The 20,177-nt window shown below is 43.5% G+C and overlaps 1 protein-coding gene across 2 annotated transcripts in view; it reads right to left on the bottom strand.

Moving 5' to 3' along the window:
• The window catches only part of TBC1D13 (TBC1 domain family member 13), a 44,356-nt gene that overhangs the window by 8,895 nt on the left and 15,284 nt on the right, over window positions 1-20,177 (bottom strand). For both annotated transcript variants that reach the window (XM_033961554.1, XM_033961555.1), the window contains exons 6-11: window positions 19,514-19,596; window positions 19,223-19,382; window positions 17,856-18,066; window positions 16,403-16,566; window positions 1,269-1,429; window positions 605-662 (exon numbers count right to left, since the gene is read on the bottom strand). In XM_033961554.1, the coding sequence (XP_033817445.1) occupies window positions 605-662; window positions 1,269-1,429; window positions 16,403-16,566; window positions 17,856-18,066; window positions 19,223-19,382; window positions 19,514-19,596 (837 nt within the window). The remainder of the gene's footprint in view (window positions 1-604; window positions 663-1,268; window positions 1,430-16,402; window positions 16,567-17,855; window positions 18,067-19,222; window positions 19,383-19,513; window positions 19,597-20,177) is intronic.

The following is a 20,177-nucleotide window of genomic DNA, read 5'->3' as shown; positions in this document are numbered from 1 at the left end:
ACAATTATTTCATCGATGTTGGGCTCTCATCATGTCAGATTCTTGGATCTTCAAGGTCATCATACAAGGTTACTCCATTTCATAACAATACCTCCAAATCATCCTCCAAGAGTCCTCTTTCACAGTACAACAGACATCCCTTCTTCTTCAGGAAATTGAAGCTTTGCTTCAGCTAAATGCCATAGAAGTAGTTCCTGCTTATCAGAAAAATCAGGGGTTCTACTCCAGGTATTTTCTAATTTCAAAGAAGACGGGAGGTCTTTGACCAATTCTCGATCTCTGAGACTTAAACAAAATATCTAGTCAAAGAAAAGTTTTGCATGTTATCTTTAGGGACTCTATACCCTTTTCTAGAATGAAATGAATGGCTATGTTCTAGTCTAGACCTCAAAGAAGCCTACACACATATCTCCATACACCCTGCTCACAGGAAGTTTCTGTGCTTTCGTGTAGCTCACTATTATATACTTACTCAAGTTACTTTTGTCTAAAACTACATTTTGTTTAAAAATCTGAAAGTATTCAGTGTGACTTGCATGCAGTAACAAGGGAAATACCTTTTCACATCACTGCATTCTGGGGTGTGGGATGCTGAAATCCTTACCTGAAGCAGCCTCATGTTCAAGGTGAAGTCTCCTTCTAGTAACTGGACTCTTATTAGTCTAAAGGAGAAACAGGGTTAAAGTGAGCACTTTCCATAACTTTTTCTTAACCCTGTGCAGAGATACATATCACCACCAGACATTACATGCAGGGGAAAGTCAGCACACACACACATACACATTCAGCATGCTAGGGAAAGGAAACCTCCCTCAGTCACTGTCTCACAAAAGAATGGTGAACTTCAGTTAAATATGTTTTCTTTGAACCTCAACAATTAAGTGCTTTCTTGGCAATATCTCGGCTGGATGAAGGAAAATTAAGTGCTCAATAGTTATAGAGATGTTCCTACCTCGGCACTATCTGTAGTTATCTTGCTAATTATAATATATTTTCCTTTATTTTTCGTCTATGTGTAATCTTGGAATCCCAGGTTGAAGACTTGAGTGACTTAGTTAATCTTTCTTTTTCTTAATTTTAAACCTTTTTTGTAAATGGTATTAAGGTATGATTTACAATGTATGTAGTATTATTTTCACTAATTCACTTTCTGTACAAGTGCTTATTTACTTGGTTTGTAAATTATGAAACTTATAAATTAAAAAAAAAAAAATGGTGAACAGAGAGTCACATAATGGTAAGGAAATGACAGGCTTGTGCACACTCACATTAACATGGCGCAGCTGACTAGGAGCAGAAAATCAAATCGATTTTCATCAGCAAAAAGTGAGTCCCAGATTCGTATAACATCAGGCAGCACAAATTCCTGAGACAGCAGCAGCATGAGCCAGCGAAAGGCAAAAAACTGAGGCCTGATATTCTGCTCCTGCTGTTGGAGATAGATGAGATGGCAAGGGAATATTATTGACATAGAAAAGGCATGAGTCAATTTACCAGTGATCCTTACAGCATTGCCAAATACTAAGGGCCAGATTCACTAAGCTGACTGATCGTGTCCCGACCGGTTTGCAACCCCGACCTGATTCACTAACCTTATGGCCGATCCAATCTGCACATGCAAATGAAGGGAAATGCATTCGGCAGCAATTCACTACACAAACCGATTGGGCTGTCCGATCCAAACATGAATGACTGCTGAGGACCAGTCGCTCACGTCCTTGCAGATTGTCCTGCTCTCTGCTGCCCTGAAAAAAACAATCAAAAGCGCCCTGCTCTCTGCCGCCTCTGCTTTCCCAGTTCTCTGCTGCCCTGCTCCATTAGCCCAGTGCAAAGCTAGGATTCCCTCCGGCGACCGAACTCCGCTGCCTGCTCAGAAGCCCCCTTTAAAAGCTCTGCGAGTCCATGCTTTTAACCTGCAGTTTTAACCTGTGGGTTACAAGCGGGGCTACACTATGGCGAAGGGAGACAGGGAGAGCGAGCACTGAGCCGGCGGACAGGGGATCACTGGGCTCTGGTGGGGAGGACAGGGAAAGGCAGAGGGGCAGCTGGTGGGACTCCCTCCAGTATATATCTTCAAAAGCGGCACCTGTTCATCACTGCGAGAATTTTCCGGGGAGGTTTGAGCAGGAAAATAGCCAAACAAACAAACAAAGGCAGGTCTGCATTTGTAGTTCCCTTCAAGTGAACAGCTACTGATGATCATGGCCATAGAAACATTAGCTTTGGGGTCCCCCCAATCCTGATCGAGCTATTTATTGCAAAAGCAATCTGGTGCTGCTGAAAGGAGAGGGGTTGCTGAGCCAGTAATGAAGGCTGGAGGAGCTCGGGCTCAGCAGCAGTAATCAGCCTGTCAATGCTTTTTGGCGGCCGTCTGCAAACATGGCAACACTTCTAATGAAAATCAGGGAAGTCGGGAGAACAAGCACATGCGCAGACCATCTACAGGCAAACTCCCCTTTTGTATAGCTATTGTTCTCTCCATTTTATAAATATGACATAACGAATTCCACCAGAAATGATAATTTAGTCTGTTCCAATTTTTCCAATTACTTGTGATCTGTTATATGGTGACTCCTGTCATTATCAATAAAAGCTTATTATTATTTGATGATGATGATATTTGGCTCTTTGTTCTCAATGATGTATCAAATAAAATCGTATCATATGATAATGCTACATGGTTCTCTAATAAACAATTAGTTTGGGACCAAATTGATTTCCAAAAGATCATGATAAAGGGTCAATAGAATAATAAATGATCTAAAGTCCCTGCTTCAAGATTACAATGCCAGCAACAATTAGACTTAGAGCTATCTAACTTCTGTAATCTAACTGGGGTCCAAAAAGCTCTATGTGATAAAAAGAACCAAGTTTGTCTCATAGATACGGACACTGTACATCTCATCCTCCAAGACCAAATTTGTGGCCATTGAGACGCATTAATTTGATGTTTGATCTCAATGCTCCAAATGTCCCTAAGTCCAGTTTTAGGTTTTTTATTTTCAAATCCGCTTATCAATTTATACCACTATGCGGCTTGGTGTCCCAAGAAGTCCACCTGAAAGCATAAAAATTCTAAACTATATTGCGTATTAAGAATCTTCCATTCAGGGAACCCTGCCTGAATGGCTTGCTTCAGTTGCAATCATCTAAAGCTTTGTGATTTATTAAGACCAAATTTATGTTGCAACTGTGAAAATTCAAGCAGTTTACCATTTGAAATCACATCACCTAGAATCCGTATACCTGCTATCATCCAATGCTTCCAGATGACCTTAAATCCGCCAATTTGAATCTTGGAGTTTAACCATATAGTTTGATTTATCGAATTATAAATTGGAATAGGTGTTAAATTGCTGACATATCGCAGAGTTTTCCATGTGTCCATAAATATTCTATTTTCTTTATACAATCTAGGCATTTTAATGCTGAGAACATGACATAAACATAAAAGGAACATGAGTCGCTATTCCAACCACAACCAGTCTGGGGTATTATCAATGAGCTCTGGGAGGACCCAATACGTACCCTGGCGCAAAATATAGGCTTGATGATACCTAAAGAAATTGGGAAAATTTACCCCACCCTCCACAATTGATTTTTGTAAAGATACTAAAGCAATTCTAGGAGTTTTTCCCAGCCAAACAAATTTTGTAAGAATACTATTTATTTTTTATAAAAAGGATCTTTTAAAAAAACTGGTAACATTCCCATCTGATAACAAACCACAGGCAAGACAGATGTAGTGAATTCCATTGCTCGCACATTTCTGTTACCTTCTGCAATAAAGATTTTTCATTCTCTTTCATTGTATCTTCCTAAGTATTTTAATCCACTTTCCTTCCAAACAAAAGAAAATGAATCAAACAAGCCTTTTGTACAATACACGTTTAGTGGAAGAATTTCAGATTTACTCCAATTTATCTTATACCATGAAAATTTTCCAAATTTCTCAATCAATTCAAGCAAGCATGGAATGGTTTTTTCTGGATTTCTCAAATGAAGCAAAATATCGTCTGCATATGCAGAGACTTTGTATTCCCGGTCTGAATAAGGAATACCCTGTATCTCCTTTACTTGCTGAATAGCTAATAACAAGGGTTCTAAAACAATATCAAAAAGCAAAGGAGCTAGGGGACAACCTTGTCTAACCCCCTCCGCAAATTAAAGCGTTCTGAATAATTATTAATATACAATTTTGCAACAGGGGAGCTATACAATGTTTGACTCATTTGTATAAATCTTGAACCTATTCCAAACCATTCCATAGCTTGATACATGAAGGTCCATTCAACCATATCAAAGGCTTTTTCTGCATCCAAGGACACAGAAAAAGCCGGATTTTTCATGGTTTTTGTTAAATTTAACATATGAAAAGCCAATCTTGTGTTATTGGAAGTATGTCTCTTAGCAACAAATCCAGTTTGGTGCATATCAATAATAAAAGGGAGAGCCTTGGCTAAACGTATAGCCAATGTCTTAGCCAAAAGTTTTCCATCTACATTGATTAATGATTTAAGGCCTGTAATTTGAAACCAATGTGGGATCTTTGTTTGGCTTTGGCAAAACTATAGTCAATGATTCTGCCATAGTACCTGTAATGCAACCCTTATTTAGTCGAGACTGATATAATTTTAATAAATGAGGTATTAGGGTAATTTGAAATGATTTATAAAATTCTACCATGAAACCATCACCACCTGGAGCGGATCCAACTCTAAGAGATTTCAACGCTGTTTCTAATTCTTTTAAGTTTTTGTCTGATCAGGTGTTGGTGCCTACTTAACAGATGTTAAATTTATTTTTTTTTTTTTAATTCTTTATTCATTTTCATATTTTACATGAAGTGTACAAAATATTGAATTACAACTAATGAATGCACAATAACACTTTTATATCTATTACATAATATTCTAAACATATTTTTATCCCCTCTCCCACCCCCCACCCTTCAAGTACTTTCCAATCACCTTATACATATTGTATACCATATTATAACATGTTATGTAAAATTATTTTCACTACCCCCCCTCCATGTGTGCCATAAAGAAGACAATGAAAAGAAGAAAAGAAGAAGAGAAATCCTACTATTCATTCACTACAATATTTTGTCAATTAAAAAATTCTTCAAACATGAAGCATCACATTAAAATTATTGTTATGATTTTAGGATGGTTGTGCAAACTGTTATCATTCAACAATTAGATTACTGTAATGCATTGTATCTGGGGATTACAACTGCCAGATGTAAAGCTTTGCAAGTTGTACAAAATGCAGCAGCTTGATTGATCTGTGGAGGGAGCAGATTTGATCATACTTCACCTTTACTGAAATGACTTCATTGGTTACCAGTGAAATATCGGATTGTTTATAAAGTTCTTTTGTTGATTTTTAAAGTGATACATTTTCATATCCCCTGATATCTGACCAGGTGCTGGAAGTATATCAACCAGGTTGAGCCCTGAGGTCAGAGGGGACACTACGGGTAGTTAGTGAAGGGCTGACAAGCATACATTAATCTCAGTGGCAGGGATGCTACTATGGAATGATCTGACAGGGTCACTTAGGATGCTCTCTGACATTTAGGGCTCCTTTTATGAAGGCGCGGTAGCGATTTAATGCGTGTAATACCGTGCGCTAAACCGCTGGATGCGCTAGCCGCTACCACCTCCTCTTGAGCAGGCGGGGGTTAGCGTGTGATGAAAAGTCACACACGCTGAAGCCGCTAATGCGGCTTCGTAAAAGGAGCCCTTAGAGATTTAAAAAGGTCTTAAAAATGACTATTTATAGAAGCCTTTTCTTGAAAGCTGCTTACTTTAATAATACTATTGGAGAGTTTTTAAAATATTCATTGTAGTTTTTAAAAACAGTATATGTATCTTGTGAATCACTTAGGTTTAAGCAGGGTATATGTTTTTTAAATAAATAAATAAAATAAAATGAAGAAACAGTCACTGCTCAAAAGAGATTACAATCCAGTCAAGAAAGACAACCTGGACAAGAAGGTGCATCTATACACAGTGCTCAAGTGGGTGAATTACAGAGTGAATGATAAGACATATAGTGGTGCTTAGCAGGTAGGGGAATTGAAATTGAAATGCAACATAAAAAAGGTGTTTTTATTGAACCCACTTAGCCTGTCTGCAAAATTAAGAAACTCCACAAAACTTGCTGTGGTCTGTTGTTTCTTCAGATCATAACTTTAAACCACTCCACAGGTCCTCCCCCCCCCCCCCCCAATACCCCTCTAGTAAAATGTCTCTACTTAGACCAATTGCCAAAGATTTTGTCCCAATCGAAGGATTGTTGATGTTGTATGCTAACCAAGCACAGTCCATATCAACAAAAAGTCGCAAGCGATTCTTCCATGACACAATAGGAAAGAGCAGTTGCTTCCAAGATGACACACTTCGCTGCAGCCTACCCCAACTGCTTTACTTTTTGTTGCTAATGCAATCCATGGTCATTATAAAGTCCCAACAAGCATATCTGCAGTGTAAAAGCAACGGAAAAAGCCAGTCTGGCATCTACTGCTATATTTAAATTGCCTCCTAGAATAACCCTCTTTCACAAAACTGGATAGTTTGCCCTGCAGGGACTGAAAAAATGTATCTTGGCCCACATTAGGTGAGTACAAATTGATTAGTGTGAGCTCCTTTCCCTGAAAAAGACCTGACACTGCTAAACATGTTCCTTCTGCATCCTTGAATTGTTCCTGAATATTGAACCATTCCCCCTGTGCGGGACTTCCCCATATGTTGGTGTACTATTACTTTCTCAAAATTTTTATTGTTCAATAGATGGGAATCACATTTACAGAGATGATTTTCTTGTAGCATAATAATATCCTACTTTAACCTCCCCAATTCCCTTAAAACCTGACTATACTTACCAGTATCATTGAGACTATTAACATTCCACGATCAAACCTTCAAAGCCCAATCCACCTGATCTTTGTTCTAATCTCTGGACAAAAACTTGGCCTCCATCCTATTCAAATCCCTTCTTTCCCTATTTCCCTCCCCCATTCTGTGCTTCTCAATGAGATATAGGCTGATCACTCCCTTCCCAGATTAGTTTTCCCTACAGGGAGTTTAACATCTCACTCTAGCTAGAAAAACAGTACCACTTGTACATTTTTTTGCAAACACTCTCCCTCCAAATCCTGATCCCTCCCAAGTCCACACATCCATCCATCCATTCCAGGGTGGAAGAAGGGGAGGAGGAAACCCAAAAGCCACCATACCTCAACAAATTAACTTCCTGCTTTGTTTACCCCCTCCTCCACTATCAGCCTGTACCATTCATACTACACTTTCCAAAACTATATGCAGTAAGCACTTCCAAAATGAAATACCCCTCTCAGGTTAACCCAAAGTCTCAAATTCAAATCACAGATTTAGCCGACTTCTTATGGCCTCTAGCCACTATTTGCCACGCCAAGTCCTTAGACGGTTCCAAAGGTCCCTGTGATCCTGAGAATGGTATAGGCAAATGAGGACATCCCAAGGCCTTCAATGCCATCCATGCTGCTTCTGTAGTCTTAACTTTATGTGAATTGTCATTAACTGTAATCCACAAAGCAAATGGAAACATCCACCATTATTTATATCCCCTTGCCCACAAATATTGAGTCACGACCCTGAGAAAATACTTCTTAAGCAGTGCTGACAACACCACATCCTGAAAGACAGCAATTTTAAGATGTTTCCATAGAATAATAATAATAACAATTTATATACCGCAGGACCATAAAGTTCTTTGCGGTTTACAATGATTAGAAATGTTACAGATTGAATGGAATAAACAAAGTGCAGACTTAGTGATTGATAGTTCTAGAGATCGTTTGTTGATGACTAAGATTGTATAGATTGGTTTCCTAAGTATTTCAGGAACAGATGTGTTTTTAGGCATTTCCTGAATTCCCCATAGGTAGTAGGCACAAGCAATTGTTCTAGGTCTTTATCCCATAGTGCTGCTTGATGTGCGAAAAGATGTTGGTGATGACTTTTAAATTTATAACCTCTAACCTGTTCCTGGTGGAACCATTATCTGTGCTCTTCAATCTCTCCCTAAGCACGGGAAGAGTTCCCTTGGACTGGAAAACAGCTAACGTTATTCCACTCCACAAAAAGGGCTGCAGGACAGAGACGGCGAATTACAGACCGGTAAGTCTCACATCCATAGTATGCAAACTCATGGAAACACTGATCAAACAGAAACTTGATACAATCCTGGATGAAGAAGATCTACGTGATCCCCATCAACATGGATTTACCAAAGGCAGGTCCTGCCAATCAAATCTGATTAGCTTCTTCGATTGGGTAACAAGACAACTGGATGCCGGGGAGTCCCTGGACGTAGTGTATTTGGACTTTAGCAAAGCTTTTGACAGCGTCCCACACCGTAGGTTATTGAACAAGTTGAAATCGCTGGGATTAGGGGAAACACTAGCTGCATGGGTTAAGGATTGGCTGAGCGGTAGACTTCAGAGAGTGATGGTAAATGGTACCCCATCCAAAACATCGAATGTGACCAGTGGAGTACCACAGGGCTCGGTCTTGGGTCCAATCCTATTCAACATATTCATAAGTGATATGACCCAAGGGATTAGAGGAAAAATATCATTGTTCGCCGACGACGCCAAACTGTGCAACATAGTAGGTAAAAGCACTATGCCTGACAATATGACACAGGACCTACTACTATTAGAACAATGGTCATCGACTTGGCAGCTTAACTTCAATGCTAAAAAATGCAAAATGATGCACCTGGGTAAAAGAAATCTGTGCAGGACTTACACGTTAAATGGTGAGACCTTAGTTAGGACCACGGAAGAACGGGATTTAGGAGTAATCATTAGTGAAGACATGAAAACTGCCAATCAGGTGGAAAAGGCTTCCTCTAAGGCAAGGCAAATGATGGGTTGTATCCGTAGAGGTTTTATCAGCAGGATGCCAGAGGTCATAATGCCACTGTACAGATCCATGGTGAGACCACATTTGGAATATTGTGTTCAATTCTGGAGACCACATTACCGGAAAGATGTGCTGAGAATGGAGTCAGTTCAGCGGATGGCCACCAGGATGGTCTCGGGGCTCAAAGATCTTCCGTATGAAGTAAGGCTGAATAAATTGCAGCTGTACTCACTTGAAGAACGAAGAGAGAGAGGGGACATGATCGAGACATTTAAATATATCACGGGTCGTATCGAGGTGGAAGAGGATATCTTCCGTCTTATAGGACCTTCTTCCACCAGAGGGCATCCGCTGAAAATCAGGGGAGGGAAATTTCATGGAGACTCCAGAAAGTATTTCTTCACTGAGAGGGTGGTCGATCATTGGAATGAACTCCCACGGCAGGTGATTGAGGCCAACAGCGTGGCAGATTTCAAAAATAAATGGGACATTCATGTGGGATCTCTAATGAGGTGAGGGCAGGGGGTGGTGAGCAAAATCAAACAGAAGGGTCAATGGAGTGGGCAGACTTGATGGGCTTTGGCCCTTTTCTGCCGTCATTTTTCTATGTTTCTATGTATCTAACCGGTGGAGAAACAAAGTTCGGGAGTGAGCTTCGCTTGTGTCTGTTGGTTGTGAAAGAGAAAAGGTCTGTTATATATTTAGGGGCTAAGCCATAAAGTACCTTGAAGCAAAAACAACCAAACTTGAATTTCATACGTGCCTCCATCAGTAGCCAGTGTAGAAGTTGATAGGAAGGTGTTACGTGATCAAACTTCTTCAGTCCACAAAGTAGTCTAATCGCTGCATTTTGAACTAGTTGCAATCGCCGCATATTCTTCTGGGGGAGTGCCAAGTAGGTGATGTTACAATAATCGAGTTGACTCAGTATAAGTACCTTAAGAAAGACATGGCGATACTTGAGAGGGTCCAGAGGAGAGCAACTAGGATGATAAAGGGAATGGAGAACCTTTCATATGCTGAAAGGTTAGACAAACTGGGGCTCTTTACCCTAGAAAAGCGGAGACTGAGAGGAGACATGATACAGACTTATAAAATCATGAGAGGCATAGAGAAGGTGGAGAGGGGCAGATTCTTCAGACTAGCGGGGACAACAAAAACAAGAGGTCATTCAGAAAAACTGAGAGGGGACAGATTCAAAACGAATGCAAGGAAGTGGTGCACTCAGAGGGTGGTGGACACCTGGAAAGCGTTTCCAAATGAGGTAATAGGACAGAGTACAATTCTGGGGTTCAAAAAGGGACTGGATGACTTCCTGGAAGCGAAGGGGATTACAGGGTACAGATAGAGGGTTACTCAACAGGACATTGAGCGAAAAGCGTATGAGAGTTTTAGGGTATGAGCACTATCAGGTCATGGACCTGAGGGGCCGCCGCGTGACCTCTGGTCTGACCCGACAGGGGCAATACTTATGTTCTTAATTCAAAATGATGAGACATCGAAGTAAGCTCTGATGGACCGAAGCTTCCAGAGGGCGAGAAAGATTTTTCTAATCAAGGAGTCTACCTGGTCTTTCATGGTCAGGTTCTGGTCCAGTGTTACTCCCAATATCTTCATAGTGGGTTGAATGGGATAACTAAGGTTATTGATGCACATTGGTGCTTTAGTGTCAAGTGGGTATGGCGATGCTATGAAAATTTTGTTTTCTTTGAGTTTAGTTTTAGTCTGAATTCAGTCATCCATTGCTCCATCCAATTTAGTACTTCTGTTGCTTTGGGGGTGACTTCTGAGACAGAGTTGGTGAATGGGATAATTATCGTGAAGTCGTCAGCGTAGCTAAATAGTTTTATCCCCAGCTGGGACAGTTGTGCACCCAATGAGAACATGTAAACATTTAAGAGCAAAGGGGATAGTGGTGATCCTTGTGGCACGCAAGATGGATTGCTCCATGTGTCAGAGAGATTGTGATTAAAGCGGACTTGGTAGGTGCGTGATATAAGGAAACCTCGAAACTAGTTCAGTACCTCTCCTCTGATTCCAATTGCATCTAGGCATTGTAATAATTTTCCATGGTCCATCAAGTCAAAGGCAGAGCTCATGTCAAATTGCATGATTAGGGCATTGAGGCCCTTACTGAACAAGTACCGTATTTTCGCGGATATAACGCGCACCTGTGTAAAACGCGCACAGGGGTATAGCGCGCAGAAATCACGATGATATGTACCAAAACTTTTCTATACCGCGCTCAGGCATATAACGCGCATGATGCCCGACGCTCCTTTCGCCCGCCCTGACTTTCCGTGCGCTGTCCCCCCTTGAAGTCCTGTCCCCCCTTGAAGGTCTGTCCCCATCCTGAAAGCCTGATGCCCCCCCCCCCGACGTCCGATACATCCCCCCCCCGGCAGGACCACTCGCACCCTCACCCCGAAGGACCGCCGACTCCCCAACAATATCGGGCCAGGAGGGAGCCCAAACCCTCCTGGCCACGGCGACCCCCTAACCCCACCCCGCACTACATTACGGGCAGGAGGGATCCCAGGCCCTCCTGCCCTCGACGCAAACCCCCTCCCCCCAACGACCGCCCCCCCCCAAGAACCTCCGCCCGTCCCCCAGCCGACCCGCGACCCCCCTGGCCGACCCCCACGACCCCCCTTCCCCGTACCTTTGGAAGTTGGCCGGACAGACGGGAGCCAAACCCGCCTGTCCGGCAGGCAGCCAACGAAGGAATGAGGCCGGATTGGCCCATCCGTCCTAAAGCTCCGCCTACTGGTGGGGCCTAAGGCGCGTGGGCCAATCAGAATAGGCCCTGGAGCCTTAGGTCCCACCTGGGGGCGCGGCCTGAGGCACATGGGCCAAACCCGACCATGTGCCTCAGGCCGCGCCCCCAGGTGGGACCTAAGGCTCCAGGGCCTATTCTGATTGGCCCACGCGCCTTAGGCCCCACCAGTAGGCGGAGCTTTAGGACGGATGGGCCAATCCGGCCTCATTTCTTCGTTGGCTGCCTGCCGGACAGGCGGGTTTGGCTCCCGTCTGTCCGGCCAACTTCCAAAGGTACGGGGAAGGGGGGTGGGGGGGTCGTGGGGGTCGGCCAGGGGGGTCGCGGGTCGGCTGGGGGGGCGGTCGGAGGTTCTTGGGGGGGGGCGGTCGTTGGAGGGAGGGGGTTTGCGTCGAGGGCAGGAGGGCCTGGGATCCCTCCTGCCCGTAATGTAGTGCGGGGTGGGGGTAGGGGGGTCGCCGTGGCCAGGAGGGTTTGGGCTCCCTCCTGGCCCGATATTGTCGGGAAGTCGGCGGTCCTTCGGGGTGGGGGTGCGAGTGGTCCTGCCGGGGGGGGATGTATCGGACGTCGGGGAGTCGGCCGGGCAAGAGGGCTTGGGCTCCCTCTTGCTCCGATCGTGGTTGCGGGTGCGGGTGGGAGCGCGTGCGAGCGGTCGTTCGGGGTGGGGGTGCGAGCGGTCCTGCTGGGGGGGTGAATCGGGCGTCGGGCGGGGTGGGAACTATGTTTAAAAACTTTTCTATACCGCGCTCAGGCATATAACGCGCGAGGGGTATGCGCGGTACGTAAAATCACGTATAACGCGCGCGTTATATCCGCGAAAATACGGTAATGCAAATTATCCAGAATGGCCGCAATTACTGTCTCAGTGCTAAATAGAGGCTTAAAACCAGATTGAGTTTCATGCAGAAGAGAGAATTGGTTGAGATATTCCATTAGTTGGGTGTGTACCAATCCTTCCATGATTTTTACCATAAATGGAATAAATGCTACTGGTCTATAGTTGGTTATTGATGTTGCTGATTCTTTACAATTTTTTGGGATTGGGGTTATTATAATATGACCATTATTGGTGAGGAATTTTCCATTGTTTAGGTTATTGGTTAGATAATTCAACAGAGATAATTTAAAGTCTAGTGGAACTGCTTTCATAATCTCTGGGGGACATGAGTCCGCAGAACACATTCTTTGATGCAGTAATCTGCAAAACATGGTACAATGTTGTGGGGAAATCCCTCTCGCGGCTATCCAAGGCTCTGATGAGCCCCAAGAACGGTAAGTTACAAGTGGCCAAGTCTTGCTCATCCTTCAATATCTCCACATTAGAGAATGACATGGTGACTGTTTCCCGTGGGTAACCCGCAGGAAAGGGGGAAGAAATCGACTAGTTGCCACAGGTATGGGGACAAGGCCATTCACCATCCCGTAGATCAGTGAATGGCCTTGTTCCTGCAGTAAATGATCTGCTGTGAGTTGCCTCCCTTCCCACCCCTCCTGGTCAGCGATCACAGGTGCAGCAGCAGCCCCCTAGCAAGTCCAGCAGCAGTCCCTTCCTATCGCGGGTCCAACAGCCTTCGTACACTCCCCTCCCTAGCTCCCCCATCGCCAATGGCAAAAAAAGAAAGAAAGAAAAAAGCCTCCACAAACCCGCGCCTCTCCTGGGTCAGCCCCATTGCGCCTCCTGGGGCGGGCCTACCAGCCAGTTGGAAGCTTCCTACATGCAGCACTGCTCTGGGAACCTTCCTGCCGCTGAGTCCCTCCTTCCGATATAACTTTCAGTGAAACCTGAGGGACTCAATCAGATGGTTTTGACCATCCAAATAGGGTGTGAAACAGTTCACATCTTGTACAAACGCTTTTAAATACATTCCTAGAATCCTACCAGATTAGTATGGCATTCAATTCCTTGATTTACATACAGGAAAAGGCATTTTATAAATTGTGCAGCTGCACATTCACAGAAAGAGTATACCTACTTTTATGAGATCTGTGTAAAAGTGTTCCTGGGGGCACAGTTATGACATACAGTATAAGAATATTTTATTAAATATGTGAGTGCACACATATGTATATACAGCTTTTTCAGAGCATGTCTTACATTTGTATTTACTCAGAAGCCCAAATAAACTGTGGCATAAGTTAGAATGTTCCTTAAAGTCCAGTACTATCTCATATAGGCGTTTTATCATCTGGACTCTATATTGTTAACATCAGTAATAAATCTCAAAGGGAAGCCTCAGCCCCACCACTCCACCGCAAAGCCGCTTTTCAAACTGCAGGAAGCCTTACAGATTTTGGAGTCGGATGACAACAGCGACCTCGGGGGACCCTTGATACAGCAATGTATGCGAAACATGTCGGGTCAGACTTCTATGTTTTGGCTGTGATATAAGCTAAGAACAAATGCACTATTTAAGCACTTTATATTTATTAGAGGGAATGCTATTATGCAACAACAATAAAAAATTTTTTTAGATAATTTCACCACATAAAAAGCAAAACAAAGAAAAGTTTACTATCAAGAAGGTGACAGCCAATGATGAGGCGCCATGTAAGGCTTCCCGCAATTTGAAAAGCGGCTTTGTGGTGGAGTGGTGGGGCTGAGGCTTTCCTTTGAGATTTATTACTGATGTTAACAATATAGAGTCCAGATGATAAACGCTTACATTTGTATTTAAGCATTTGCATCCCATTGGGACTACTTGTGGAAGCCTATTTTATAAATGTATATACTGTATATACTCGAATATAAGCTGACCTGAATATAAACAGAGATAACCTCCCCCCCCAAAAAAAAAAAAAAAGGTTGACTTGAATATAAACCAGGGAGTTAATATTCAAGTGCTCTGCACCCAGCCCCCCTCCCTCTCTTCCTTCCCAGGTTCTGCATGTGGCAGCCAATCACTAGCAGCTCTGCATGGGGCAGCGTGGGAAGACCATTCCTGCTCCGGTTCACCGCTAGACCATCAGGGTTTTAAAGATACACCGGGGAGGCAAGAGAGGTAACAGTTTTAACAGTTGAACAGGAAACGTGTGGGATCCTTCCTATCGCGGCCCACCACTGGACCACCGGGGATTTTAACAGTATGTAGAGGAGGTGGAAGGGACATAAAAGTTGTAACAGTTGGATAGGACAGAAGATAGATGGGATCCCCTCCTTTCCTGGCCCACCACTAGACCACCAGGTCTTATGGCAGGCCCGGTGGAGGCCTGCAACAGGTTTGGGAAGGAGGAGCGCTGACCTGATAAGCCAAGACCTCTATTTTTAGGCCATTTTTTGGCCCAAAAATCTCAGCTTATATTCAAGTACAGTCAAATCTTGATTTGCAAGTAATGTGGTTTGCGAGTGTTTTGCAAGACGAGCAAAACACTCGAGCAAATCGTGCCTCCCAAACCGAGCGTTGACTCAATTTGCGAGCCCCCCCCCCAAGAACCGGCATCGCCTCCCCGCCCGTGTAAACCAGCATCGCCCCCCCCCCTGCTTGCGAACAACCTCCACACACCCAAACACAAGCCCTTACCCTGATCTAGCACCGGCACGCAGCACCAACCCACAGGACATGCCGGTGCCCAAAGATCCTGCCTTTTGCCTGGGCTGGGCCTTGAGCATCTGAGAATCTCGGAGAGAGTGGGAGCCAGAAGGCCTTGAGCATGCACAGATGCTCAAGGCCCAGCTCAGGCAAGACGCAAGATCTTCGGACACCGGCACATCGGTGCCAGATCGGGGTAAGGGCTTGTGTTTGGGCGGGCGGGGGATGCCGGTTTGTGGGGGGGGGGGGCGATGCCGGTTCTCAGGACTGGTGGTGGAAAGGCGCCAGTGGCCTCGGGGTGAGGTGGAGTAGCGCCAGTGGCCTCAGGGGTGGGGGGTGAGGTGGAGTAGTGCCGGTGGCCTCAGGGGGTGGGGGGTGAGGTGGAGTAGTGCCGGTGGCCTCGGGGGGTGGGGGGAACAAATCAAGCAAGTTTCCCTTACTTCCTATGGGGAAACTTGCTTTGATATACAAGCACTTTGGTTTACGAGCATGCTTCTGGAACGAATTATGCTCGTAAATAAGATTCCACTGTATATATGGTAGCTACTTATGTTGCCTTTATAAAATATGCTTAAAATAGACACACTTAGGACTTTTTAACCAACCACCCCATTTTGTTTATTTGGATTTTGCTCACACTTTTTTTTAGTACCTCCAGGTTATGTTTATCTGTATCTCAGTATTGTTCAATACCTCCAGGTTATGTTTATCTGTATCTCAGTATTGTTCCCCTGGGATGGGATGAATTGAATTCTTCTGATACACAAAGCAATCTAAGCAGTATCAAGCATCTTAAACTCAAAATGACTTGCTGGAAAAGAACATTCTTATCTAAAATGTGTCTACCTGAGGCAGCATTAACACCTGTAAATATGTGCCCCCCGTTTTTTTTTACTTTAAGCTTCACTGTCCCAATTCTGTTTGTGAGTGGACTCCTCTTGTGCTAACCTCATGATATTTCTAGCTCTGCAGTACTGCCAATCCAGTGTTACCCTTGCCTGTTTATTATTCCCTTGCATTCTCTAATATCCACTGAAACTCTGGTGTGGTTAAAATATCAAGAATAGAAGCTACCAGCAGGGGACATACAGATAGACCTATCAGATTAGTGGGTTTCTCCGTTCCAAAAACTGAAATTTTTTTTAGCCTGCTACAACAGCCTCCTTCAGGGGGGATCTCACCAGTTTCAAGTACAGCTCCACATCCTTCTCTTTCAGCGTGGAGTAAACTCTCTCCATTCTACAAGTGATACCGCACTGCGAGTCATCCAGGCTTTTAATGAAGTTATCTCGGATCTCTGCCATCAGGTTTGTGAAGCAAAAGAAAGTGTCTGCTTCTGCATGCTCTGAAAGACATTCACCCACAAAACAACAACAGATTTTTTTTTAAAGGAAAGACAAAGCTCCCAAGTCCACCTATTCCCAGTTCAGGTAGTTAAGACAACTGCATCAAATAGATATGCTGGAATTGCAGGAGCTGCGAGCATCCTCACAGCCAGCAAACCATCTGTTACACAGATGACATTCTCCTGGTTTATTATATTGATCCTAGTAATATTGATTCTGACTTTTGCAAGACTGTTTGTATATTATTGCTTCCTAACTAAGAAGCAATGGCCTGGTTCTTAATAAAGACAAAACTATGGTTTGCTGGAAATCCGACCATCCTCCTCCTCCTATTATGACGCCAGTTCTCTTTGGTAAACTATTTCCCCCAGTTGACTTTTTTTGTTATCTAGAGGTTGCCATAGATACACATTTGATTTTCACACAACTCATTCTACAGTTCTCCAATCAGACTTCTTTGCTCTTCGCCAGCTGTTTTCTATTCATCAGTTTTTAAATATGAAGGCACGGCAATCTCTGTCATGCTTACATAGGCTCCTGTTTAGACTACTGTAATGCAATCTATGCTGACATTATGCAGAACGATTTGAAGAGACTACAGTCTGTACAAAATACAGCTGCTAGATTTCTTTCCAGGGCAAAAGGTAGAGACCACATTACTCCTTTACATTAGAAGCTCCACTGGCTCCCAATACAGTTCTGGATTAAATTTAAAATCCTTAGATTAGTGTTTAAAGTTCTTCATGATGGTATACCAGATTACCTTTCCAATTTAATAGTGCCATATGTACCACCACACTTATTATACTCCATTAATGATTATAGGCTGGTCCTCTCATTCCAATAGGGCCAAGTTTGAATCAAATAGACACAGTGCTTAGTATTTTCTGTTGCCGAGTTTATGGAATAATTTACCCCTTTTCAATTAAATCAGAGACATTATATAAGAAATTTACAGCTAGCCTGAAAACACATTTTTACCATATGGTCCTTAGGGATAATATTGCGCTGGATAGGGGGGTGACTGTCGCATTACTGAGAATGCTGGATGACTGTTGGCGCACTATGTCTGAACTGAGTAAGTTCTCTGGAATGATTGTGTCTGTCCTGTCATTTATTGAAGTTCTCTTTCTTATTTTCTAATATTTTAACTTTATATATCGCCTTGATTTGGCCTTGACTGAGATTGATGATTTATCAAGTTTTTAAACAAACATTCTCCAATGTGTATTCTGCTGGGAGAGGCAGGGTCTGAAGTAAATCAAACTTTTCTGCAACCCCCTATTACCTTTCCATTCACAGTTGGGGTCCGTTGCAAAGGTGTAATAAATAGGCCCCACAATCTCATTCATGCCCTGAACATACGCGATCCCAGGATTCAGCTTGGCATAGATGAAAAGAATTCTTTCCACCACCTCCCAATGAGCCTCACTGCCATTTGGCAAAGGTTCATACTCCGTCAATGAACTGGGTGCAGCGGACTTGAGAGGGGAGCTGACCTAAGAAAGAGAACATTGGAAAAGCTGGCACAGAGTTTATTTCATGCAATTTATACTCTACCAACTCTAGCCAACAGACTCTCATATTGTAACAGAGAACAATTCACACACAAAGCAATAATGAAAACAACACACACAAAAAAAACCCAAAACCCATAAAAACATACCCCCCTTGATATTCAGGACTATTTAACTGGTCAGAAATGGCCACTGCAGAAAATAACATTTCTGTGACCAACCACAAATATTCAGCAGAAGATAATCAGTTTTCTCCCACTGAATATGCATGGTTAGAACCTACGGCTAAACTGGATATATTGTGCGACTTACCTGGTTAGAGGTGGATATTCAGCATCAGACCAGATAAGTTTAGTGGTTAAATCAGGCCATACAAATAGCAGTCCTATCTTTAACCTGCTTATCTTAGTGTAAGCACTTTGCGGTCAAAAAATACCAGTTATTCAATGCTGATTACCAGAAATAGCCCAGCATTAAATATATGGGTTTAATCTCACCACCAGCCAGTCAAAGCACTGATTTCCACCGGCTGAACATCAGGCCCATAACACATAAGTTACAGCAAATCCATCCAATAATACCCTCCATGCAATCTAAAAATTAGTCGTGACAAAAAAAAAAATAAAAATATTGACCCCGTACCAACTCATGCTCTCAGATGAATTCAAGAAAGCGTGGAATAGGCACGTGGGATCTCTTAGAGAGAAGAAGAACTGAACTAAACTAAACTTTAAGTTTGTATACCGCATCATCTCCTTAAAGATAGAGCTCGACACGGTTTACAGGTAATTCAATAAATGAGGGAAGGAGAAGGACATAAAAAGAAATTAGAGGTTATGAAAAGGATAGCTAGCTTTACATTTTAAATAGATAGCTTTACGTTTTGGAGAAAAGCCAGGTTTTCAGATAATGGTTACTGCGGATGGGCAGACTGAATGGGCCATTTGGCCTTTATCTGCCATCATGTTTATATGTTTTCTAAAAGTTCCTTCCCTAGCACTACCAGCAGTGAGTTTCACAATGGACTAGTCACTGAAAAGGTAGCCACCTTGTCACAATTAATACAAAAAGCCCTCAATGTCTTCTCTTTATGAAAATCATACACATAAAATCAAATATTTTCACTGATAATACTCACATTGGTAACACCCATACGATTTCTTGCCACAATCTGAGATTTTAGTGTGGTCTGCTCTACCCGCTTGCGTAGTGTCTCAAAGTCATTCTGGGGGTCCATGATTAGGCGGCAGGGATAGTCCGTTGGGCGCTGGAAGAATACCATATCAGGGTACAATCTCCTAGGATGGTGGACAAGGAGACTATCAGAAAAATAGTGGCAGGTCAGAGGAAAATAGCATCTTCTAATCTTGACATGCTTTGCATCTCCCCCAGTACTAGGTTAAATCAACCGAATCTCCCCAGGACATGCCTGGCATCTTTGTCTATCTGCAGCAAGACTTCATTATCCTTGAAGTAAGTGTTCCAGCGGCTGTCAGGGTTTGGATTCAGAGGCTGCAGATTAGAAAGTAAAGACAAATTGTTTATAACAGAACACAGAAATGATAGCTAATTTTTTTAAGTGATTTAGTTCAGCCTCCACCCCAATTCTTTCTCTTTCCTTTCTCCCCCCCATGTGCAGCATCTTTCCTCCCCTCTCACCCATCCCCTTGTGCAGCATCTTTCTATCCCTCCCTCCCATCCCCCTGTGCAGCAGAACCCCACCGACCCTCTCACCCATCCCCTTGTACAGCATCTTTTTGTCCCTCCCTCCTATCTCCCTGTGCAGCAGAACCCACTGACCCTCTCACCCATCCTCTTGTGCAGCATCTTTCTATCCCTCCTTCCCATCCCAGCCGAAGAGATTGGCATCCGTAAGAAGCACTGTCCACTGGGGCTGATACAGACTCACCCCTGAACCAGATTGGAGGACTGAAGCCACCAGCACAGACTGCAATGAACGATCCTGCGAAGAGGAACTGGAGAGTCCAGCTCGTGAACCTGCAGAGATTATCGCTGAAGAGGAGCATACTGAAGGGGGCGCATGTGAGCCCAAGCCCAGTGGAACACCTCCAATGAGGCCACCATTGACCCCC

Source organism: Geotrypetes seraphini, chromosome 10, assembly GCF_902459505.1.
Source record: "Geotrypetes seraphini chromosome 10, aGeoSer1.1, whole genome shotgun sequence".
Classification (NCBI taxonomy): domain Eukaryota; kingdom Metazoa; phylum Chordata; class Amphibia; order Gymnophiona; family Dermophiidae; genus Geotrypetes; species Geotrypetes seraphini.
Note: the sequence above shows the minus strand (reverse complement) of the source record. Positions and strands in the feature narration are given on the sequence as shown.